General features: G+C 37.4%; 2 protein-coding genes across 3 annotated transcripts in view; both read left to right on the forward strand.

Annotated features, from left to right (window-relative positions):
* Positions 1–1,032: 1,032 nt before the first annotated feature.
* On the forward strand, positions 1,033–13,490 carry LOC140151922 (uncharacterized). Its single transcript, XM_072174231.1, has 2 exons — positions 1,033–1,087; positions 11,663–13,490. The coding sequence occupies exon 2, from the start codon at positions 11,703–11,705 to the stop codon at positions 13,053–13,055; it is 1,353 nt and encodes a 450-aa protein (XP_072030332.1). The 5' UTR covers positions 1,033–1,087; positions 11,663–11,702; the 3' UTR covers positions 13,056–13,490.
* Positions 13,491–18,586: 5,096 nt separating this feature from the next.
* LOC140153462 (alpha-(1,6)-fucosyltransferase-like) overlaps positions 18,587–23,231 on the forward strand; it is a 160,041-nt gene continuing 155,396 nt past the window's right edge. For both annotated transcript variants that reach the window (XM_072176219.1, XM_072176221.1), the window contains exon 1: positions 18,587–18,722. The gene's annotated coding sequence lies outside the window, so the exon portion shown is untranslated. The remainder of the gene's footprint in view (positions 18,723–23,231) is intronic.

A 23,231-nucleotide genomic window follows, 5' to 3' on the forward strand; every position in this document is an offset into this window, starting at 1 on the left:
GCAGTGTAATGCAAATATGTGTCTATTTCTCTTATTTATATTGTGTCAGCAACCATTATCCAGGTTTGGTAATTGGTAAGAATCCATTCTCACAGAGATTCATCTAAACTGAATCTTCATCCCTCAGATGGTATAAATATAAGAAAATGTTTAGGGTTGAGATCAGGTGAATAATACAACAAATGAGCATGAAACTTCACATTTATGTTCAGAAAGGTGTCTATTTAACAAGATTCGAAAGGTGTTTGGAAATTCCAAAGGGAAGATGGTATTTAATTTTTAACTCGAGATCTACTTGTCCGTTTTTTTTTCCTTTTTACAGATGGTATGATAGAGGTAATAACGACAACTCTGCCAAATTACAGCTCGGTAGGTCAAGGTGTTCACCTGATCTTATTCATCTGAATATTTTGCGCCATTCTGAGCAGTGCTGCACTGGGCCACTGGCAATTAAGCGCACTGTGGCAATGGACCAATTTTGACTCACACTTACAGAAAAACCAATTTACAGGATAGTTACAAAACATAATTGGCATTAACATCTCCATTTTTTACAGAAAAATTATGAAAAATAAAAGAATGAGCTCAATTTAGAAATGTCTGTGCAAGCAGTGCACAGTTGTGCTCCCTGCATGTCTATGGGAGTGTTCTAATCAAGTTGATGGTTCATTGGTCATCCCTACTAATAATTTCAAAGTTGTGATTTTAGTACATGTAATACAAATGTTTTGAGAAAATGTCTGATTTTTGTTGATGTCAGTGCATGGACGGTTGTTAATGGAATGAAATGAGAAAATGATCAATGACATGACGCTTAGGGTACCATAATGTTTTGATATGCTTAAATATTGAAATTTTCCTGCTCCATACACTCGTATAAACATGTATAAATCAGGTGCAAATCACATGTTGGCTTGTATAAAAAGTTTTGGTGCTGTGCGCCCATGAGAAGTGGGTGACAGGCTCTCCACAGCTCTCCATACCAACAAACCGCGCCACACGGACATCGAATTGACACGGCGAAAAATTAATTAACATAGTATAAAGTGCATGAAAATTACAAGGAAAAGGATCCCATCAGCACACGGTAAGTACGATTTGACAATTGCTCTGTCATGTTACCATAGAAATGAAACAGTGCAGTGTACACTCACGCCGTACCTATAAACTAGGCTTGAAGGCCGGTAAGCTTACCCTAGGCTATGCCTGGTCGAGCACCCTCACAGACTAGTCCTTCAAGGAGGACCACGCTCCATTTAGTACGATAGTCCACGCCGTCAGGCGTGGGTCCTTCTAGATTAGACATATCCTGACCTGGAAAGTCGAGGGAAATCTCAAACTGATTAACCACGCCTACTGACAGCTACTAATGATATTCAGCCAATCCGATTGACTAAATATCATCAATAGCTGTCAGTAGGTGTGGCTTGCCTACCTGCTACCAGAACACTAGCTTCCAGCTTGGAATTGACACCAGTATTGCGTAACAAAATTGATTATTAACCCTCTTCAGTTGCATGTGTTAATCCTGTTATAATACTCGGTTTTCTTCTTACCCTCAGTTCACTGACCTGTAGGTTGCACACAATCAATTCCTTTTGTCATCACTGCATTTAATATTGTCCTGGTTAACCTCGATTCCTTACTATTTTTGTATAGAAGTTGTGCTTGAAATTGTTGATTGCAGTGCATTCCATTCAATCAAATGTTGTCATAAACCTATTTGATCAGTAGTGCATTTGTGACTCGCCACAACTGAGCCCGGATGTCGCCAGTGCCACTATTGAGATATGCTCCATCGAACTTAACAATAAACAATAGGAAAGAAAGGATTTATTGACTGTTTTATTGATTTTTCACTACTTAAATGTCAAGTACTATAGACATGATATACATCATTTTAAAGCTAATTTCAAGCAGAATATTTTGGTTGAATATCTCAAAAATGATGATTGGCGACATCCGGCTCAGTTGTGGCGAGGAGTCACATTTGTTATGTGTGTGAGACTTAACTGTCTCGGTAGATTGCAATCATGCTTTTGTTGAATGGATTTGAGTATACTGCCATATTTACGGTATGATACGTCATATGCTAACCTCTATTAATTGGGATAGTTGGCCTATTCGCTTAACATGTTTAAGAAAAATATAGAATTGGAGGACACACGCTTCATAAAAACTTTGGGTTTCACTCATTTATTTACTTTAAAATTCCTTTTCTTGAAAAAAAAAGAAGTTCAGCAAGTTCTTTCTTTCTTTCCTTCTCTCTTTCTTTCTTTCTTTCTTTCATTATTTAATACGGGCCTATAATTACATTTATTTCATGTATCATTATTTATGTTTTATTATTAATGTGTGTTCATTAATTATTCATTTATTTATTTTATTTTCGTTGATTGATTTATATATTGCCATTGATCGGGCTTCTATAGCTTATATCGTGAAATTATGATTTCTTTCATTTTTGCTTGCTTACTTTTTTGTTTAGAGATTTTTAGATCAAAGACTAATCATATCAGAACCAGATTATTAATGATTATTGATGCTTAATCAGTCACTAATGAATGAATATCATGCATATGAATTATAAAGGAATGCAATTTGTAATTGAATTATAGAATGAATGATTGGTAGATTGGTTGATTGAGAGACTGATTAATTTGAGATTGATGAAGTTATGAGCGGTCAATAGCTATTTGGCTGACTGATTGAGATTGCCAGATCTAACACTATGGACCACAATGGCCTCATCCTAATGACATAGTTCAATAACCTCAATTGAATAGTGCAAATTTGACCTCAAGTTTCAGAGTATGAGTTTTGTATCCAAATTTTCAAAGGTCATTCAATGACTATACAAATGCATTGGGGTTAAAGAATTGTGCCCTTATTAATTATAGATGAGCATGTTGTGGATCCTAGTGTAAGACCATGAAGAGACAATTGAGAGACTGATTATAAATTGAGTGGTTGCTTGACTACTCGATTACTTAATTGATTGATATTTTAACACCAAGATACGGTACATTAATTGTTAGACTACAATGTAATTTGTTAATAATTGATCGATTGATCAATCGAATGATTATTGATTGATACTTGATGAGTAGTTCAATAATTGACTGACTATTAATTCATCGATATATCAATCTAATAAGTTATTGTGATATTATATTATATTATTATATTGATTGATTGGATGACCATATCAATTAATTGATTAATCAATCAATTCAATAATGATTCTGATTGTTTTCTTGATTGTTTGTTGAATACTTATTGGACGGATCGTTGGTTGAATGAACCAACGATTGAGTGATTAATCAAAGAATCCCTTGAACTTGAAGAACAGTTTGCATCCATTTTTCGAAAATCGAGCAACTTTTAATTTTTTCACCCTTAGCGTGCAAATTGACCTTGGACCTGTCGAACCTCAAAACTCAATATGTCCTACGTGCGCAATAATGTTACACTTTTGTGATCCTTAGACCCAGACAAATAATTTGACATGTTTTTAGTGAATTTTGAGCATTTTTGCCCCCCTATATAACATGAGCATGTAGGGTGTTTGAGGGTCTTTTTTGAGGGTCACGGAGTTCCAATATATATATAGCTTGGTAGACAAAAGTTTTGAATTCAGCATACCCGAATTAAACAAAACAATTTGGTTGCCAGCTTTTACGCTGAACTTGCCGCTTGATGCTTAAATAAGCACATTTCCAAAATAGAGCCAGACTAATATAACAACACTGATTTTACAAAATAAATCAATATGATATCACGATTTAGGCCTACACTGGTCGAAACCCAGCTACTTCAAAAGTGTGAAGTGTTTTGATCCATGCAATCTCATAATCAATCGATTGAGATGACTAGCGTTTCGTCCCAGTTACATAACAGATGCGGTTAAATAATGGGCGGGTTACCAACCATATTTGGAGTTATTACGTTGTCATTAACTGGGTTGGTTCTGGTCACTGCTTATGGTAATTCGATTGCGCTGCTGGGGGTATAGCACCAATCTATAAGGACCAACGCCTGAGGGCGTTGATAATAGTGCTACATATTGCGTTGGTCCTGTATGGACTATCACAGACCCGAACGTAGTGTAAGCTTACCCCAGGAGCTTACCATTTTGCATTTAGTTTACAGTTTAGTCCCGGGAGTTTTGTTGAGTAAACGGGAGTGGTTAGTAAACATGGTAAACGGTGATGATAATCATGGTGTCTTGTAGACTGCGGAACTCAGTCTTCAATGATAGTCAGTAATTTATCTTTTGGTCGTTCATGTCGTTAGGCCAATGAAAGTTAATTCCGAGTTTATCGTCCCCTTTTTTTCCCAGGTTGGTGAGGTGACTTTTACAGATTTCATTATTGACCTAAAATGCGTGTTGATTTAAAGCCACACTCATACATGTTATTTATAAACATGTTTTTATATGGGTAGGGACTAGAAAAGTTAGAAAAGGGCCTCGTTTTGCTTTAAGTTATGAATTTATGTGTTTCCAATTGCTAAAACTGGTGAAAACACTAATACTTTGAAAATAATGAATTATTTTGGCATTTTTGAAAATTTGACGCGGGTGTTTTTGGTTACCAAAAAGTGACGCGGGCGGGGGACGATAAACTCGGAATCGACTTTCACTCGCCTTACATGACTATCATTTGATGTTCTTATGATACATCTTCCGAGGAGCAGTTTCAGACAATAGCTCGGGATTATTGGGGCAGAGGTTATCTTTTGAATTCTTTCATGACCACTGAAGCATAGTCACGCCTGTCAAGGACACTCGGCGTGAATTGAAAGACCATGTCACTCGCCACAAAAGAATGTCAAGGTCATACGACACCAATTTGGTGTCTTTCCGCGCCTCGAAATATGATGCTTAAGGTCTATGACTGGGTGTCTTGGTGTAGATTATTCATCCAGTATAATAATGATTTAGCTTGATAATCATAAATATCCAGACCTGTGATAATGTTGTTACCCACTCAATCCCTCAGATTACTTTTGAAACAGCTCGTGACAAAATGATTGACTTTAACTTTATCCCGACAAACATAAAACATTAAGGTTAGAAGAGGTTGCTAGAAAACGTTTCAATTTCTGGTTATAATAGTATAAAACATGTAAGCAACATGTTTAAAAGTTGCTGCAAAACATTTGAGCGATTCCGTGTTGTTAATTAGCTAGGCCTATTATTATAGCCAGGATTTAATTGCGAGCCAGGGGCCGCAGAATTTCCAAAATGTGGACTTTCACCCACACCCTAACATTTAACCGTTTCGGGCTATAATACTGAACAGTTGAACAACTAATTTGGTCCCTGTTGGCTACACTTTAGGGTCAAAACCACTAAAAACGAGCAATTCGGCGAAAATCCTGTCGCAACCATTCAACTTAATATATTGTACCAATGTGGATCGTAATATAACGAAATGATCTTGGAATATCTTTAACACATAACAGGCTATAATATCTGAAAATTTGATCATTCAAATCATATTATTTTGGAAGTACCGTAGCGATGTTTCGAAGTTGGCTGAGTGGTCAAAACCCCTATGTCGCAAATCATGAACTTCATATATTTGTGCAATGTGCTTAAAAGGAACACAATGAATATGCCTTGAAATAGTATTAAAATATGATTTATAGTGTATTCCTACAAGAAAAAAAAGGAAAAAACCATTCCTAAATTGTAAAAGATGATTTATTTACAATTGAAATTTGTCGCAATACTGTGTGTAACCTACGTTACATTGACATGTTTTCTAACCCTTGATAACCTTTTTATCAATTTAGGTATCATGTTTTGCCTTTATAATGTCAAATTAATAGCGTGGAAATAAAATTCATGACTGAAAACGTAATGTGGGTATCCATTTGAGAGAAAAACAAGACAAAGTACCATGATCTATGACCGTATGGTTAAGGAAAGTAACCTACAGGGGTGGACTGGCCACTGTGGCGTTGTGGCGATCGCCACATGGGCCGCTTGGTTCTGGGCCGCTCAGGGCCGGTTGCTCAAAAAAGAGAGAAAAAGAAAGAAAAGGAAAAGAAAGGAGAAAAGAGAAAGAGAGAAAAGGAAAAAGAGGAGAAAGAAAGGGAAAATAGAAGAAAAGGGGAGAGAATGGGGAAGGAGTATCTGACATATATAGGCCCTAGGGCCCGAGGCATAGGTCCGAAAGCCGAAGGCGTAAGGCCTAAGACATAGGCCCTAGGGCTTAAGGTATAGGCCCTAACACTAAGCTATTATAGGCCGGTCACTAGTACACCGCTATGCATCACCTACAAATGGCCTTTTGAATCGCTCTCTAGACCGTATACACAGCAAAAGGCCAATACTCTAGATGCGATACAGTAAAAAAATTAAATTTTAAGCCAACAGCAAAATATTGGGCTGGCTGTCAATGGAATATTGGTATTTCATTGCGGCTGCGGAATGAGGCTAGGGCCGATATGAGCATTTGGTATATATAGGCAGACATATACATAGGAGAAAGAAAGGAAAAGAGAAGAAAGGAGGGGGATCATTGAGGGGATGAGTAATATAAGGGCCTACACAGTGTGCCCGCTGTTTGTCTGCATAGTGATAGGGCCTAAGGCCTGTAGAAATATGGGCTGATAGGCCTACAGGCACTCGACTTTCGAAGTGACGGGGATGTGCGGAAATGGGACACCAGTTTGAAACTATACATGCTATAGGCATGATAGGGGTCTTTTGGTGAGAGCTTTGACGCCATATGACCAAGGGGGTCATTCAGTAAGGAAAAAAAAAAGGGGGTTCTTTCAGTTAGACTGGGACAAAATTTGGGTCAAAATATAAAAGTTGACAAATTTTTGATAATTGTTTTTCAAAAGTCATCAAAATGGGATTTTTTTTTGAGAAACAACGGTGAAAGACTAACAGAAATTTGTCAAAAATTCTTTACAAAGGGAGGTCTTTTTGTGACAGAAAAAGAAAAAATAGGGGTCATTGAGTGAGGACTCGGAGTTCAGTAATTCAGTAAAAAAAAAAATAAAAAAGTGGTCATTGAGTGAGAGGGAGTTGAAAAATGGGGTTAATGTGGGTTGTGGCAGACTGCACGCACATCGCTTCACTCATTTTTAGTGAGTGCCCCCTCCAGGCCTTTGGACCACCATCAGCTATCAAAACTAGCACGGCTAGACCATCCTTCGAAAACCTCTGGGCTGGGGTGCTCCTTGTAATGCAGGGATTACATTACATAATACTTACAGCCACATTACTCAGTTCAATACTCAAACCAATTTCTTTCCCTTTTGATGTTTCATCTCATAGGCGGTAGATCCCAATATTTTAAAAGGGGGATGGTTCATACAAGCCCCCCATGATGACACCTGTAGGCCTATGTGAGTTTCTGACCAAATCAATCTCATATTTGGCCATTTTAGCCTAAAAGTGTCAATTTTTTCGCTTGGCTGAATTTATTCCACTGCATCATCACCAGTTTAGCTTCAATATGCCAAAATGTTCAGCGCTTCACGCAGCATTTGTACAATAAACTTATAATGTTGCCAAAAGGTGCTATTTCAAGAATATTTTTCCAACCCCAATGTCAAAAACAAATCTACGCCACTGTGGAGTGTCTGAAATAAGGAAAATATGGAGGTTATCCCAAGGATAACTAAAGCATAAATTCTGCTTGTCCTCACTACATTTTGGTTGTCCCCAAAATGTGTAATACTTTTGGAGGTAAAATATAGTGGTTGTCCAGGGGATAAGTACATAGCTCAATATGGTTGTCCCCAGTGATTTTTGGACAAGAGGACAAGAGGATAAGTGCTTATTTCGAACACTGTTTAAAATGATCACGCTCGCTATGAAATGATCAATGCAATTTTTGCCAAAGCTCACTACCATTCGCTAGATGCTGTGAACTACCAAATCGCAATAGTTTAAAAAAGTTGCTATTAACCTTTACCCAGTAGGCCTAAACAATGTTTAGCATTTGCCTTTTAATGATTGAATATACTCACGATATGATAACACAGTTCTGCAAAGATGCAGGCCTAATTCTATATGTGTGCAAATGAGTCAAAACATAAAACATGCACACTACTTATAAATTGAATAAATGTTGGTTTGATCTTGATTATTGCAAGTGAGTGACAATGGATAAAGAATATTTCAAGTCTGTACAAATGGAATTTGGCTTCAGAAATCGTTGTCAAATCCGGGCTTCCTGACCCCTAGAATAGCTAAAACCCTTAGTTGTCCGGGGCCTTCGCCCCCTGGACCCCCACCAGGGGCTTTGCTCCTGGACCCTACCAGGGGCCCTTACGCGGGCTCCTGGACCCCATGCGCTAGTCGCTGCGCTCTATTTGAGTAATAGGGCCGGTCTTAATAAATTTGCCACGGCCGCCTAAAACCACCAGTCCGCCCCTGGTAACCTACGTTACCAATTTTCTGAAAATCAAACGGTAGAATATATACCTGATAGGTAGTAAACATTAGCACGTGATACCCTGATAAAAGTGAAAAAGTGAAAAGTTTAACTGAAACATCCGTTACTGAAACATACGTTACCAGTATTTGTACGACCATGATTAAATGTAAGAAAATCACATCAGACTCTGCCTGCATGTAATTTTTAGTTAGTCTAGCGCCCCCTTGCACGGCTAGCAATGTAAAACATTTTTAGTTTTTTTGAGTTCTTAGAGTATGTAAACGATTTGTAACATACGTTACGTAACATACGTTACCATTCTTAACAGTGACACAATACTATGAGAAACCATTATGGAAATTATTTGGTGGTATATGTCAAACACATTAAACAAGAAACTTTTTGATCCAATACTTGCATAAGATTCTCTAAAGTAGGCCTACCAGATATAATAGTCTAAATTATGAAAGATGGATATTAGATTACTTATTCCACATCTCCTGTGTTCAAATTCACACTCACTCCAGGATACCAATGGCAAGGGTGAAATAAGTCTTTTGGGTTGAAAGAAGCATGTTCAAACATCATTTCAAATAGTAAAAACCGATCATTAGTAATACGATTCCCTCCCTGACAAAAACACTGCTGAATTTTACGAACCAGTAGTAACGTATGTTACAGCAGTAAATTTCGCTAGTTTACCTGTAAGTGTCATATGATACCAATGGTAAGGGTGAAATAAGTCTTTTGGGTTGAAAGAAGCAAGTTCAAACATCCATTTCAAATAGTGAAAACCGATCATTAGTAATGCGCTTCCATCCCTGACAAAAACAATGCTGAGTCTTACAAACCATAGTAACGTACGTTACAGCAGTAAATTTCGCTAGTTTTCTTGTAAGTGCCATAAATAAAAAAGTTCACAATATTACGTGCTCATATTTGTCTGGGTCAAAATTCGAAGCGTTATCTCTGATTTTATATGTGTAAACATGATTAGAATAACATTTTATTTTCCCCATTTTTGGAAATCCGAATTGCTCGTTTTTAGTGGTTTTGACCCTCTAACATTCCCTCTCAAAAGTGGACTTTTTGCAAATTTATCACCCAATGACCCCCTTTTTCATCAGCTTACACCCAATGATCCCCCCGAAATGGCTTCAAGGCCTTTACTTTGACCAAGTTTCCAATTCTGAGGGGATACAACCCCCTGCGCGGCGCGCGACACAATGGTGCTTCGTGGCCATTCAAAAAGGTGGCGGCAAAAACTTCCAGTGTGCCCCAGCCCACAGAATTAAAACCAGAGAACCAGGACTCGACCGCCATCTTGATACAGGCATGGAGCAAAAATTGGGGGTATTCGGTTTCCCTCGGAATGCGCTCGAGGCATTCGTTGTCATGCAAGCGCGACATGGATGTCAGTGGTGTCCATCTGCTCTCTCTGATTATCGCGTAAAAAGAACTAGGTCATGCGATGCTATGCAGTTTGACCACCGAATGAGGTGCCGATGTGATGATGACGTGATTCAATTAGCCAACATGGCCAAACAGAACCCCATCCCCACTTCTGTATATATATGCCATAAACTGTGCCAATTTGACAGACTTCTGAAGTACTTAAACCTGTCAGCATGCATTCGGTCCTATCCTTAAACATTTACTGGCCCGATATCAGATAATGTTAAATAAAGATACCAAGTTAGGGCTCATATTGAAATTCCCTTACACAGGAAGGTGTGCGCCATCCTGCAGCTTTCCTGTGCTAGCCTTCTTTGTTAAAATCCTGGGCAGGGTGTATCACTGATGCATATAATCCATCCGCTTTTATGACCGAGCTTTCCTGAGGCGCGCGCTTAGCGAGGGGGATTCCCGTTCTTCTTTCTGTGTGAAAATGTGGTAGGGTATTTCAATATGAGCCCTTACTGACTGACTGTGCTGGAAACTATAGGTATAAAATAGTCCGCAACGCAAACTTTTAAAAAAACGGACATACAGACACATCATTTAATCGGTATGACATTTTCGTTATTGGTGGTGCTGGCAGTAGGGCAGGTTATCTATTTTGAGTGTTTTACATTATCTTTTAAAGAGATATTTTGATCCATAACACCGTTTTCCCCCCATGAAATCGGACATTCCTATAAGCAAAGATATTGAGTTTGTAATTTATGGTATTATAAAATTGGAAATTGAGATATCGGCCTTTAAAAATATTATTGACAATGTTGAGAGTAGGAATTAACTTGAAAAATGTCTCAAACAATACAAGATGCCAGTTATATTCCGGCTTGAAACTATCAGACAATATTTTAAACATTATTAACATCACAAATTTGCAACAAATCAAAATTGTGAAAACATCCCCCCCGGCAGATTTTTTTGCTATTTCTCCATTTACGATCCTGCCCAAAAAGTGTCTCCTTTCGATATACGGTAATACCACGTCACATATGTTCCATGATTTTACATGTAATGCAGATGAGACTTCTATAATTGCCTGTAATACCCTATACGTGATAATAACTTACGGCAGGCACCCGGGCAGGCGCGGCTCCAGGTTTTTTTTTAAAGGGGGGCACAAATGGGGATGCATCGGCGCGGCAATGGTGAATGTCGTACTTGCGCGACGCAGGGGGTGCCTGAGGGCCTTATGACTGCAAATACAATACAAATGGTGTTCGATGTTGACAGTAAGCTCCTCTCTCGGAGATCACATGACTGTGCAAGCTATCTGCTCCACCTGACAGTCAGATAACACACAATGTTAGTCCAGCAAAATACCACAGTTCACTGATAGAGATATTTCAGTCTGTCACTTAAAGCAGACCGACTTAAAGCTTTGAGTCAACAAGACAATCAAGCACTATTGGCTTTCACTAAGTATTCTTTGGCATATTTTCTTCTCTCCAACATACAAGAAACGGCGAACCGAAGTTTGAACGTACAATTATGCTAACTTTTGTACCACTACTGGTTAACATAAGTTTCCCAGAGTTCCCTGTTGTTCACTTAATCCATGTGCAAACAAATAGAGATAAATATCAGAACAAGTGAAAACTAATGTTTGATGACAAAATGTATAACTTTTAATGAATATTATGTAATATTTTGGGACGCATATAACTTGATTACGAATTTATGAAATTATCCTGCCTAGTAATTACTAAATCAAGTGTATTCTATGCACTCCCTGCATTCAATTTTGATTTAAGAATTATTATTCATTTATATTATTTTTTTCTTTGATTTCCTTTCAGGTAGATTTCAAAACAGCATTCATTTAAACTTGGTATCAAAATGGCACAGAAAGCATCAGGACAGGAGTTCATTGAGCACAAGACCAACATCATCGCCAACATTGGTGAGCATTTCAACAATGCAGACATCAGTGATGTGACTTTGACAGTAGGAGAACAGGTATTTCCTGCACATAGATTTATCTTAGCAACACAGAGCAAAGTTTTCAAGACTATGCTGATGGGTGAAAACTGGAAAGAATCTGAAGAAAGGAAGATCACACTTCAAGAATCACCTGAAGGAGAGGCAGCTTTCTCTGATTTCTTGAAGTTGTTGTACACAGGGACACTAACACTGACTATTGATAATGTGTGTGGTATCCACACATTGGCAGACAAGTATGATGTACCAGCTTTGAAGGATGACTGTGTGGGCTTTATGAAAGATGTCCTCACAGGTATCCATGGTGATGCTTTGAAAGCTGGGTTGCTATGGCTACAGTATGTGGAACGTTTTCTGTCTGATATGGTCACATTATGCTACAGTGCAATTAGGACTAACTTTATAAGAATTGATCAAGATCATCAGTCAGACCTCTTTTGGAATTTGACATATGACCAAGTCAACAATGTTCTGTCTGTTCCTGAAGTTCAAGAGGAACTTGTCTTGGTTGAAGAAATAGATTTGTTATCTCTTATTGACCCCAGCAAGTGGGCAAAGAGGTTGTTGCCATTGGTTAGATTCTATAACATAGATATCAATTGTCTCCAAAACTTTCAAGCTTCAAATGAATTGGGGAAATATTATAATGAAGCTTACAAAGTTCATGCAGAAAGGTCAAGTATTGCAACCACAGAGCACAAGAGGCGAAGATTGTCGCAAGGTTCTGTTGAGGTAACATGCTCATGTGGTACAGATAGCTCACAGGTGTGCCCCCACATCAACCCAAGACTTTACTTATGGGCACCATTTGGAAAACTTACAAAATTAAACCCAGATCATTCAGGGTCAATGGAATCTATTAAATTGGAACCAATAGATCTTTCAAACTTAGTAGGTTTCTCACAAAGAGTGCTCTTCATAGGAGATGAGAACCCTGACAAAGTATGGAAATGCACTTTGCAAAGAGACTATTCAGGAGACCCCATCTGTGAAAAGTACACCGTAGAGCCAGCCAATAGTCATGTTGGGAAGCTCTTCACTTTAGTTATTACTGGGTTCAGGTGTGAAGAGAATTCACTCACAATTGAGAAGTATGAGTATGTCATTAAGAATACTGGAGTAGTTACTATGAGGGATGCAGACAGTGATAGTCCTGATACAATTGTGCTTACTTCCCCACTTCGTTTTAAAGGAAGCTGGGACATGAGAGAAAATGGTGGCATTGGAATGACCATTCTGCTGCACAAGTAAATGTGTCAGTATGATTTATGAAAGCAGAACAGACTCAAGATTACCATTGAACAGTAGGCACATGGGTACACAGTTACTGTATTCAACATAATTAGCACCCTATGAGAACTTGCATTTTGTTTAACCACCCCTTTTGCTTTTATGTTTGCTCATGAAAGTTGGTCCAAAGGTTTGTCTTAACCCTGGAATTATGGAAACATTTGGGCCTTATAACTGCTAAATTGTTGGTCTAAAGTTATAAAAGTATAGAATGGGGCAGACTTGATGAATCCAGCTGTGAGGTCAAATTTGGGCAAAACTGCTCAGTTTGGGAGAAAATCCCCAAAAGACATTTTTTTGCCAAAATTTTTCTGACATAAGAAAAAGATTTTTCAGTAAATTTGTTTACATATAAATATCAAGGACCATTTTTTTTTATTTTAACCAACTTTAAGAAATTTTCACCAAAAATGATTGGAAAAGTCAGATTTTGGCCCAAATTTCAAATATTTTAGGTGAAGTTAATAAAAAAAATTTAAAAAATTTAAAAAATGGGACCTATGTATTTATACCTAGTTTTTATAAATTAGTAAAAAAAAATTTACTCAAGAATTTTTTATTGGTTTGTCTGAAAAAAATTTGGCCAAAAAACATTTTTGGCCCCCACACATGTGGGACTTACGTTATCGCCCAGATGGTTGTCTGCCTGCCTGTTTGCCTGGTTGGTTGCTTGTTTGCTTGTTTGGCTGGGTGTCCGGGTAGAAGCAAATTCCTTTAATCCACTGTGCAGCTGTAAAGCTATAAGCGATCAACTTCATTATTATGTTTTCAGGGTTATTAGGAGTTAAGAAAACCTAACAATGATAATATTGGATGGCTTATTTCGCATGATACCATAACATATCGGATTCGTCATACAAATACAGATATTTTTATGACTCATCCATAATGTTATGGTATCATGCTCAGCCATCAAATCAGTTGCATCCAATATTATATCAAACTTGGTACGGTGGTAGGATATGGTGGCCTGGTGTACTGTATAGTTTTGTGTCATGTTATTTGCATATTTATGAATATTAATGAGCTTATTTGCATATTTTGCCTAAATTGTCATTAATCCACTGCAGCTTAGACATAATCACCGATCAACTTCAATCTTGGTACACTGATTGAATATGGTGGCATGGTTTGCTGTATAGTTTTGTGTCATGTTATTTGCATACATGTATTTGTGAATATTAATGAGCTTATTTGCATCTTTTGCCTAACGTGTCATTAAGCTTCATTAATCCACTCTGCAGCTAAAATGCAATATTCGATCAACTTCAAACTTGCTTTGGTGGTTGGATATGGTGGCCTGGTGTGCTGTATTGTTTTGTGTCACTTGATGCTCGAGAAATTGTACAAAATAATGCACTTGTACTGAGATGTTGATGTGTCTAATGCACTTCCCCCTGCAAGGCTCGTGCATTATTAGATGCATCAACATCTCAATACTTGTGCATTATTTTGTGCAATTTCACTCCCAGCAAGTGATTCACATTTATTAACCTATAATTATATACAGCTTTAGTCCGATTACTGTATACATAAAAGTGTTCGAAAACTCTTAGGGCGAATTTCTTGACAGGTGGCTAATAGCAGTTGGCTTGTCTAGCTTATATGCTACATTGAGCTACACCCCCCATTGTGTAACATCATCTGGCTTTAATGCTGGGATACTGTGTAATGCAGATATGCACATTGGATTTATATTGGATTTTTTTTTTTTTTTTTACAGAGGAAACTTTTCGGAAAAATCTACTTGAAATAATGGTTTCCCATTGACTCCTGTAGAAAAGTCAAAAGTTAAAGCCGAAAATTGACACTTTGCTTAATTTTGACTGCCTAGATATTCTGTGAGTGAAAAGTACAGGTGATTTCTAACCAGTTTGGGTGAAAAAGTGAAAATGTCATTTCCCCCCCTCCCCCTCTGTTTTTCTTAATTGTTGTAACCAGGGTGATTTTATATGTAAAATGATCTGGGTGCAAGCTTATAATTTCTTCATAATAATCATCAATTTCATAAATCCATGATTTATCAAAGGGTAAAGTATTTGAGAAGCCCCTCATTCCACAAGGGGGGCATAATGTAGTCAAAACAAAAATCACAGAAAATTGTACTATTTTGGGCAAATAAATGCAAAATTTTATTGATATTATGTAATTTTTGCTCCTTGCCAATCCCTGGAATAAAATCCACCACTAACTGCTTACCTGATGAATGATGATTGTATAGAGTAAATGAGTCATATTCTTGTAGCGGTCTCGGCCTCGGTGTTTGGAACTTTTGGACTTCTGGGACAATAGAATAGTTACATAGAGCCAAACTATCATGGATTTGGAGAGTTATTTGATATAACTGGTGAAACTGTGAACAGTAAATGCCATAAAACCATTTTGCCAAAATGTATTTCATATCACTGATATCAGATGTAAAAATGATATACAAATTAAACTTTACTAATAAACAAAACAATACTGCAACAGTTTGTCTTACTGTTTTATTATTTGTGTTATAAAGATAAAGGCTAGATGAAGACTAATAAAGTCCATCCAATTTTACCATTGCACTTTTCCCAAATACTAGCAAATTAATCACTTGAAATAGGCCACTGTTCAAGTGGTGAAATGCCATAACCATGTGGGTATAAACCCACCTTTATAAGGTATAAAGCCCACACCCTATTTTTTCAAAACAATATTTACATGCTCTCTACAAACTAAAGATGGCAAACAATAGTTTGTTTTAAATGAACTTTCCGTAGGAACTTGACAACAACCCAAATACAGACTTGACATTAAGTATGGAATAGTTCTTCACGAAGTGCCAAGACTGTAGTCTGAAAGGGGTCTGCACAAACCGCATGGGCTAAATATTAATTGCGGTGTGTCGGGAGATGGTGTCAAATAATTGATGTGCTTTCCATGAGTTTACATTATGGTGCTCATAATGCAGTGAATTAGCCTAAAATGGTAGATTTAAGGAGACTGAATTTGAGGGTTTTTTTTTTGGGGGGGTCAAATTTCTGAATTTGTGTAACATTGTTCCCGATATTATCAAATTTATTGAGGATTTAGGTGATATTTACTGAACCTAAATATCAATAAGTGTTGGTCAAAACTGAAATGCATTTGTAATGTAGCAGTTTTGAAAGTGAGAAGACCTTTAAAAATATGGCTCTTAAAAATGGTACACACTCAGAAAGTTTGAACGGCCCCTATGAGCCAAATGTTATAAACTAACTACACAGAGAAACATTGCGAGTTCATTGGACAACCAGTTAAAGTTTTGGTTAAAGTTGTGATTAAATGCTCTCAGATATAGATGAACAGTTTAAAGCCTGTTTAAATCCTATCGCATGGAAACTTGGGCCATACGTGAAGTATGAAGGTCTTAACGTTATGAAGTTGTGTCACATAATTTCAAGGTCACCATAGGTCATTTGAGATCGCATGTTTTCTTGAAATTTGGATTAAGTTGCTCTCAGGCTATGTATTTCGCCATGATAGATGTATCGAGCTGCAATTTTGAACAGTGATAGGCCTACTAGGGGCAAGTGTGTTGAGCTGCTCAGTGATGGGGGAAAGTGCGGGAGGGCAGGGTGGGCAGTACGGGGGTAGGAAGGGGGTAAGGCAGAAGGTAACAAGCAAAATACCCTCTGAACAAATTATCTGGAGATCCGTATGGGGTACACAGTGACGTAACTGGTGGGGAGTAGCGCGACCAGAGGTTCTCGACCTGATTAGATTTTCAGGTCATCCTCGGTCACCCAGGGGTCATCTGAGGTCAAATTAATCAAAACTGTCGTATGGGCATGAAACTTGGTGGGTACAGTCAACATTTAAAAAAAGGACCCATATGAATATTGACCCAGGGCTTATTATGAGTGCCACCCACGGGTGGGAAAATATTTTTATTATATTCTTTATTTTTTTCTCTTTCATTTGACACCACTCACGGGGTCATACGGTACCTTAGTGGCATTTTGAGAAATGCCCATTTAAGACCAAAAGGTTTGGTCTGGAAGTAAGTAAGATACACTCGTACCATATCAGCAAAAATATTAATAGACATCACTTATGATTGTCCAGTCGGACATGATTAAATGCAGTGGCGGCGCTACAGGGGCTCCCCCCCCCCCCCATTTTGTGGATCCACCCCCTGAAATTCACTTTGCTCCCCTTGCCCCCCGCGGGCCTTTTTGAGTTTTTCACCCGGGTTTTTCACGAGTTTCATAGATAGGGTAAATTGGGGTAAATGGAACGGTGGGGTAAATGGCACGCTGCGAATACAATTCCCTCAATCAAGAAAAAAAATTGGGCAACATCATACCGACTGTTCCATTTACCCCAACGCATATACGTTCTGCTTTCGTTTCATACCCCAAGCGTGGGTTTACTCGGTATTTGAGTGGAAGAAAATCTCAAATGTTGTCACTGACCTTGAAGTGGTGCTACGGTTCAGTGAACATTACTAATTTAAGGGTATTGATTCCTAAATATTTGAATGTTGTGCTGAGAGTTGTCTTACAATATTGGCAATATGTTTGTTTTCTACAATAACATAAATGTTTTAAACAATAAAATAGCAGATTTTAATGATGAAATTATGCAAATTAATATGCTAATTAGCTAATTAATTAGTTTGGTGTTCCATTTACCCCACAACAGATCCACTTGGGGTAAATGGAACACGGTTGACTGACTTCAAATATATATAACATGTTAATATTTTTTTTACTAATTGGTTTAATTATTATGAAATTATATAGGCCTACTACAAATAACTAATTCATGGTAGATTAGGCCTCCTAAACCATTTTTTTCTGTTATGTACCGAGAGAAAGTGTTTTTTTACGTGGTATTTTACCATGTTTATAAAAAAACATGAAAACAAAATTATTTTTGTTAATCTTTTGTTTAGTCACAAAATATATGTTAAATAAAATATTCTGATGTCTTTTCAATGTAAATATAGCTATGAATGTAGGCTCCTTGCAAGTAATGCCCCTTGTTCCAATTACCCAACCCACTGTTCCATTTCCCGGGTTCCATTTACCCCAATTTGTTGGGGGTAACTGGAACACCATGAAACTACCATGACCATGCATGTATTTGGACCGATACAAAAAACAAAGCCATAAAATGGGAGTTATGATCTGTTAAAACAAGTTGTAAAAACATATTATCTACTTATTGAAACAAACAAAAATCATACACAGAAAGTGATTTATTCCATTTACCCCAATTTACCCTAATTTTCAATAATAATTATTATTTTCATTTTCCGCTTCTTCCTCGTCAGAAATATACTTCCATCCGCAGACCCTGTCCTGTTGACCTGTTCACCTGCTGTCAACTTCTGTCCACACGGTCACCGGCCAGGCCAGTGCCAGTGCCTGGTAAAATACACAAAGGACGCCGCGCCTCTTTGAAAATCAATCAATCAATTTTGATTTATTGACAAAGCGGCAGAGGGCGTTCACCCGCATTGATCAAGAAAAAAAAATGGCGATCTCCTGCACGAAGTGAAAACACGATCTCGAAATAAACAGTGGTGTATTTGCATTGATTTCTGCTAAATTTGGCAAAAAGGTACAGATCGGAGAACATTTCTATATCGCTACATTTATCTTCTTTCTGGTGAGTAACATTTTTAGTTTTATTGAAATCATTACGGCCGAAAAAGAGGCAGTATTACGAGGTCAGCTCCCAGCTTCTGTGTGCACTAAACCGTACACGTTACAAAGCCAGTGTTTACAAAGCTCTACGTGTCTTCACAATGGTATTCAATGAAGTGTATACTCGGACAATGGATTTAAAGAGACCTGGCACGCGACTATTTTATGAATGGAATAAAAGGTCAATACACATCCACTCTACAATATAATAATCATAATACAATAAATCATCTAAAAAAAATGAAATTGATAATTAATATTTTTTGGACTGAGATTCAGAAGAACATGGGAAGAATGAATGATGATGTTGAGCAGTGACAGTGTTGAGACTAGTATAAGTCTATATGAATCAATCTACAATGAGAGGCATGATCAACAATTGCAATACTTAATGCAGTTTTACTAGTAACTATACTATAATTAACACTAGTTTCGGCACTGGAGATCTAAATTATACAAATACTAGGTCAATTTAAGACATGGTCGATCTGGATATATGGAGGTAGGCCTACGTTTGTCGGCAGCTTCAAGTTCAAGTTAACATAATGACAATGTTTGGGGGTTTCGTGCAGTACACAGACTCGCAGCCAGTGCATGCCAACTATAAACTTGTGGAAATTTCAATTGAATGAACACAGCTTTCAACAGCTGCATTCGATCCAATCGTGATTGTATTTTGCGTATTTCAAACTACAACACGGATTTTTTCGCGTATTTGGTGAGTCCCTAGACCTACAGCAAAGTGCTGCAATCATTTGTGGTTGATTTAAAAAAGATTTGAGAAACAATCACCAAAAAATTACAAGTTTGTATCCGAATGGGGCAGATAACTTGTGTTCACTTCAATATCTATTCAAGATATAGGCCCTACTTACGTGTACTAAACCAGTGCATTTTTAGATCTTCAGTAGATTATGTAGTGAAGACAAGTTACAAATCTGCCTGATTTGCATACAAAATTGTAATTTTTTGGTGATTTATTTTTAATCAACCACAAATGATCCCAGCAATTGGCGTAACATCATCGTTCTAAAAATGACCTCTAACAAATGCCCCCTTTTGGAAAATGCAACGCCAGGTGGTGTGGGGGGGAGCAACTTTTCGAGGAAATATGGTCAGAATGGTCGACTGCAAATCCGTCGGATAACGCTTTTTCAATGGGAAATGAACTTTGCTGCTTGGATGATGTCACAATGAGGTTAGCATTTATTCCGTATTGAAAAGCGTGTTCCGATGGATCTGCACTCTGGTATATGAAAGGATTGGACCGCACCCCTTAAATAATTTATACACAAAATTGAATTTCTGGTTACAAAGTTATGGGTGATTCTTGAACTTTAAAAAGCAAAGTACCGGTACCTGTTTTATTGTCAAAATCAATGTTTGCGACATCAGACTCATCCCTCTTGATTGTTTCACAAATTATAATGACTTACCAGAATTCATGTACACCGTGCAAATGAGCAAGGTTTACCCCTTGCATGCTAGACACTAATCGGTTGAGTTAAAATTAAAATGGATTTAGCACAATAGTGGGTTGTACCATGGGAACATATGGACATCATGAATTAAAACATTTTTTAAACATTTTATGAAAAATGTTGCCCATGCCTTTTGTACATAATGTGTGGCCAGCCAGCCAGCCAAGAATGTGTTGATACTTACGGGCTGTGTTATATATCATGCTAAATGATTAACACTGTATGAGCAGGCCTGTGTACATAGATCAAGTGTACACAAACTTGTACCATAAAATGTATCATTCAACAAAATGCATATTATTTACAATGTACACATAATCAAACCGGAGAGCACCATCAGCATAATAGGTCTGCCATTTGTTTATTACTTCACACCTGGGCCGGGCTTCAAGCAATCGATCATCAATGTTTACTTGTTCAAATTGTAATTTTACATGTAATTTGGCTGTTTGGCCACGATATGTGAAAAATAAAATACAGATAATAATAATAATAATAGTAATAGAACATGTACCGGTATATAATGTACCGTACACCAGTTAGACAGTCAAGCTGGTAAAATATCTGGTCCATAAACTGTGTAAACTTTTTGTTTTGGGTTTAATTCTCAGTTGAACAATACTTTTATAATAAATTATAACCAGGCCCGTAACCAGGGGGGCTGGGGGTGGCCACCCCCATCCCCAAATGCCCCAAAAGGCCCCTTGTTTGACCCAAAAGTCCCATAATTTGCGAGCGCAGCTAGCAAAAAAACACCTTTTTGGTTTAAAAAGGTCCAAATTTGGGAAAAATTTGTCAAAATCCCCCAGTCCAAAAAGGTCCAAATTTTGAAAAAAAGTCCACTTCAAAATCAGCCCCCAAAATAAATCCTGGTTACGGGCCTGCTTATAACAACTCCAGATCTAACCACCCCAGATAGGACCTACTTTTGTTTTGTTTTTAATGGTGCATAATGGATTCAGTCAGGTAAATAGGGAATGAGCTAATTTGATACCCAATGTGTCTTTTTGATGTTGCAGAAGTATAGATACTAAAGAAAACATGCAAAGGTAACAAGAATCAATTAAAAAGTGGTGATTTTTATCAAATTAGTGCAAACTCACTCAAAGAAAAATATTACTAACCCTATACGTCTAAGGATTTGGCTGAAAAAGGACCCCTAAATGGCGATGCCTTCTGAAAAGTACCCCTTTTTCAAAAAGACGTTGACAACGCTGTGTGGTGAAAAACATGCCCTTTTAGACGCTTTTCTTGGACGCGGGTGCGTAGCAAGTCAAGTAGTGAGTGAACGCCCCGGGTGGTTGACATGAAACCCGTTGAAACTGACCAATTGTAGAAAGCATGTGGCCTCAATAATGCCATTGATTGTTGAATCCCCGTATTGAATCATGTGAGACCATCTGTTTTTATTTGTGCATATTTAGTTTACATGTAGTTGGGTATCTGTAATATGTATCTGTCTTGTCACGTATAATCACCATCACTGATTGTCGCATATATGTGTGTGTGTGGGGGGGGGGTCGTGTGCAAAGTCACGGTTAAATATTGAAGTGGGCCCTTGAGGTCAGTGTCTTGATGTTTATTGTTGGTGGTTTCGAACTTGATCTTGAAGGTTTTGGCGTCAGGTGCGCTGCGTAATATGTCCTAGTCGAGTGGTTCCATTTGCAAAATAGTCTTTGGATATATAGCTAGTGCCTGTAAACAGACCTTGTTTGTAATGATGATGCTGTAAGTTAAAGCCCCTGATTGTCTGGTCCTCGGTTTAATTTGTACATGCTCAAAAATTGACACTTGATGATATTTGGAATATATACCTGTGAGTTTCTTTATAGATGGTCGTCAAACATAATTTAGTCCTACGGTCCTGAAGAGCACAGGCTGAAAAAATGTTTTTTTCCCTGCAAGCAATCCAGAATTTCCCTCCAGTTTTACCAAATTTCCCTCCAGTATGACATATTTTCCATATGACAGCATTCAAGCTTTGACTTACTTTTTGTGGCCAGAATGTTGAAAACATAAAGTGAAAGATATCCTACTTAAAGGAACATTTTCTAGGGTAAAATTTTGTGTAGAAACTGAATCTGGCATAAAAAATGCATAATTATCAACTTGAAAATTTTCCCCATAGCACTGTACAGGCATATTTCTGCCCGAAATCCTCAAAAATGAGTGAAAATTGCTCTAAAAAATAAGTCCTTCAAAATGGGGATACTTAGGGCTAAATAAACATAAACTTGCTCTAGAGGGAGGTATTGGCAAGAGCAAGTTTGTGTTTGTTTAGCCTATAAACCTCCCAGTTTTGAAGGACTTATTTTTTAGAGAATCCATTAATTTTTCACGCCCTCAAAATTCTTAGGGGTGGGGGTAGCATATTGCAAGTTATTTTCTTTTCTGTAAATCTAGCTTACTTATTTATTATATTACCATTTAGCTATTGAAATACTGAGCAAAAAGACACTTAAAGCATCCCTATAGCTCATACCATTGTGGAGATATGTCCTTTTCAAATAGAATATGAGGCGAATATTGTACTTTTTTCCAAATCAATTGTCACCCGAACGCTCAAGTTTCTACTGCTGCTACGAAAATAAAGAAATATGTTGATCCCATTCAATGCTTTTAATATCACAATTGTACCCTTGTTACACAATTAGTATAGAAAATTAGGCTCTATTTAATAGTTTTCATGTTCATTCACTTCACAAGAAATCTGCAAGTCAATTTTTTTGTCACCCCAAAACAGCTATTTTCGGCCAAAATCGGACATAAAATTAAATTTTTCTTGAAATCTATAAAAGATAGGAAGTTTTAAGTGCCGAAATCTGAAACTACATGATATTTTACCCTTGGAAACATATAAACAATCAAGAATTTTTATTGTTTTGTTTTCACCCCTAAATAATTTTTTCACACTTTTGTCCGCCAAACGTAAGTCAAAGCTTGAACGCTGTCATATGCATTTCTTTATTTTTTTGGTCATAAAACCAAAA

This window comes from Amphiura filiformis, chromosome 5 (assembly GCF_039555335.1).
Source record: "Amphiura filiformis chromosome 5, Afil_fr2py, whole genome shotgun sequence".
Taxonomy (NCBI): domain Eukaryota; kingdom Metazoa; phylum Echinodermata; class Ophiuroidea; order Amphilepidida; family Amphiuridae; genus Amphiura; species Amphiura filiformis.